This window comes from Diaphorina citri, unplaced genomic scaffold (assembly GCF_000475195.1).
Source record: "Diaphorina citri unplaced genomic scaffold, Diaci psyllid genome assembly version 1.1 scaffold13392, whole genome shotgun sequence".
Taxonomy (NCBI): Eukaryota; Metazoa; Arthropoda; class Insecta; order Hemiptera; family Psyllidae; genus Diaphorina; species Diaphorina citri.
In genome coordinates this window covers 1-1,350 of record NW_007390760.1, presented here as the reverse complement: position 1 = coordinate 1,350, position 1,350 = coordinate 1, and the positions used below count along the sequence as shown (strand labels likewise).

At 25.2% G+C, this 1,350-nt stretch overlaps 1 protein-coding gene across 1 annotated transcript; it reads left to right on the top strand.

Annotated features, from left to right (window-relative positions):
* Positions 1–6: 6 nt before the first annotated feature.
* Positions 7–1,314, top strand: LOC103522969 (dihydrolipoyllysine-residue acetyltransferase component of pyruvate dehydrogenase complex-like). The gene has a single exon (XM_017449126.2). The coding sequence runs from the start codon at positions 40–42 to the stop codon at positions 1,186–1,188; it is 1,149 nt and encodes a 382-aa protein (XP_017304615.1). The 5' UTR covers positions 7–39; the 3' UTR covers positions 1,189–1,314.
* Positions 1,315–1,350: the final 36 nt, after the last annotated feature.

Here is a 1,350-nt window from a genome sequence, read left to right as displayed (position 1 = left end):
AATATTGGAGATCTTTCAGAAGTAGAAGTGATAGAATTAATGGTAAAAATAGGTGATACCATAAAAATTGATCAATCTTTATTAGTTGTTGAATCAGAAAAAGTAAGCATGGAAATTCCTTCCAGTCATAATGGAGTGGTTAGAGAGATAAAAGTCAAAGTTGGAGATAAAATTTCTAAAGATTCACAAATATTAATTTTAGAAGAAAAAGAAAATACAATAAATATTCAATCTCCCCCAGAAGAATTAAATAATTTTTCTAAAATAAATTCTTTACCGTTGTCTTTAGAAGATTCTATAAATATACATGCATCGCCCTCGGTTCGTAAATTTGCTCGTGAGATGGGGGTTGATCTTAAAAAGATTACTCTTCGTACCGGTCCTAAGAATCGTATTTTAAAAGAAGATGTTAAAAATTATATATTAAAAAATAAAAAAATATCTTCAGAAAATATGAAAAAAAAAGAATGTTTATTTTCAGATTTTTCAAAATTTGGAAATATTGAATTTCAACCATTATCACATATTACAAAAATAAGCGGTCAAAATTTATATCGTACTTGGACTACAATTCCTCATGTAACACAATTCGACGAAGCTGATGTAACTGAATTAGAAAAATTTCGTAAAAATTCTAATAATATCTCTGAATCCGATACAAAACTTACAATTTTATCATTTATTATTAAATCTGTTGTTTATATTTTAAAAAAATATCCAAAATTTAATTCTTCTCTTGATTCATCCGGGGAGAATTTAATTCTTAAAAAATATTATCACATAGGTTTTGCTGTGGATACAAAATATGGTTTAATGGTACCAGTAATTAAAAATGCAGACCAAAAAACAATTACTCAAATTTCTCAAGAAATTATTAATTTATCAAAGAAAGCGCGTAAAAATATGCTTAATTTATCAAATATACAAGGATCAACTTTTACTATTTCATCTTTAGGGGGAATTGGAGGAACTGCATTTACTCCAATTATTAATTCACCAGAAGTTGCTATTCTTGGAGTATCTAAGATAGTACTTAAACCTGTATGGGATAATACTAAATTTATACCTAGAATGATGCTACCACTATCATTATCATATGATCATAGAGTAATTGATGGGGCTATGAGCGCTAATTTTTCTAAATCATTAAGTAATATTTTATCAGATATAAGAAAAATTATATTATAATTTAAATATTTTACTTAATAGAATAATTTACTAACATAGAATATAAAAATATTTATTATAAATTAAACGGATTATACTTTTGTATTTCGATTGGTGATTTATGTCCTAACATTGGTTGTATTTAATTTAAATTATTATTATATACAGATAAAATTATAACCT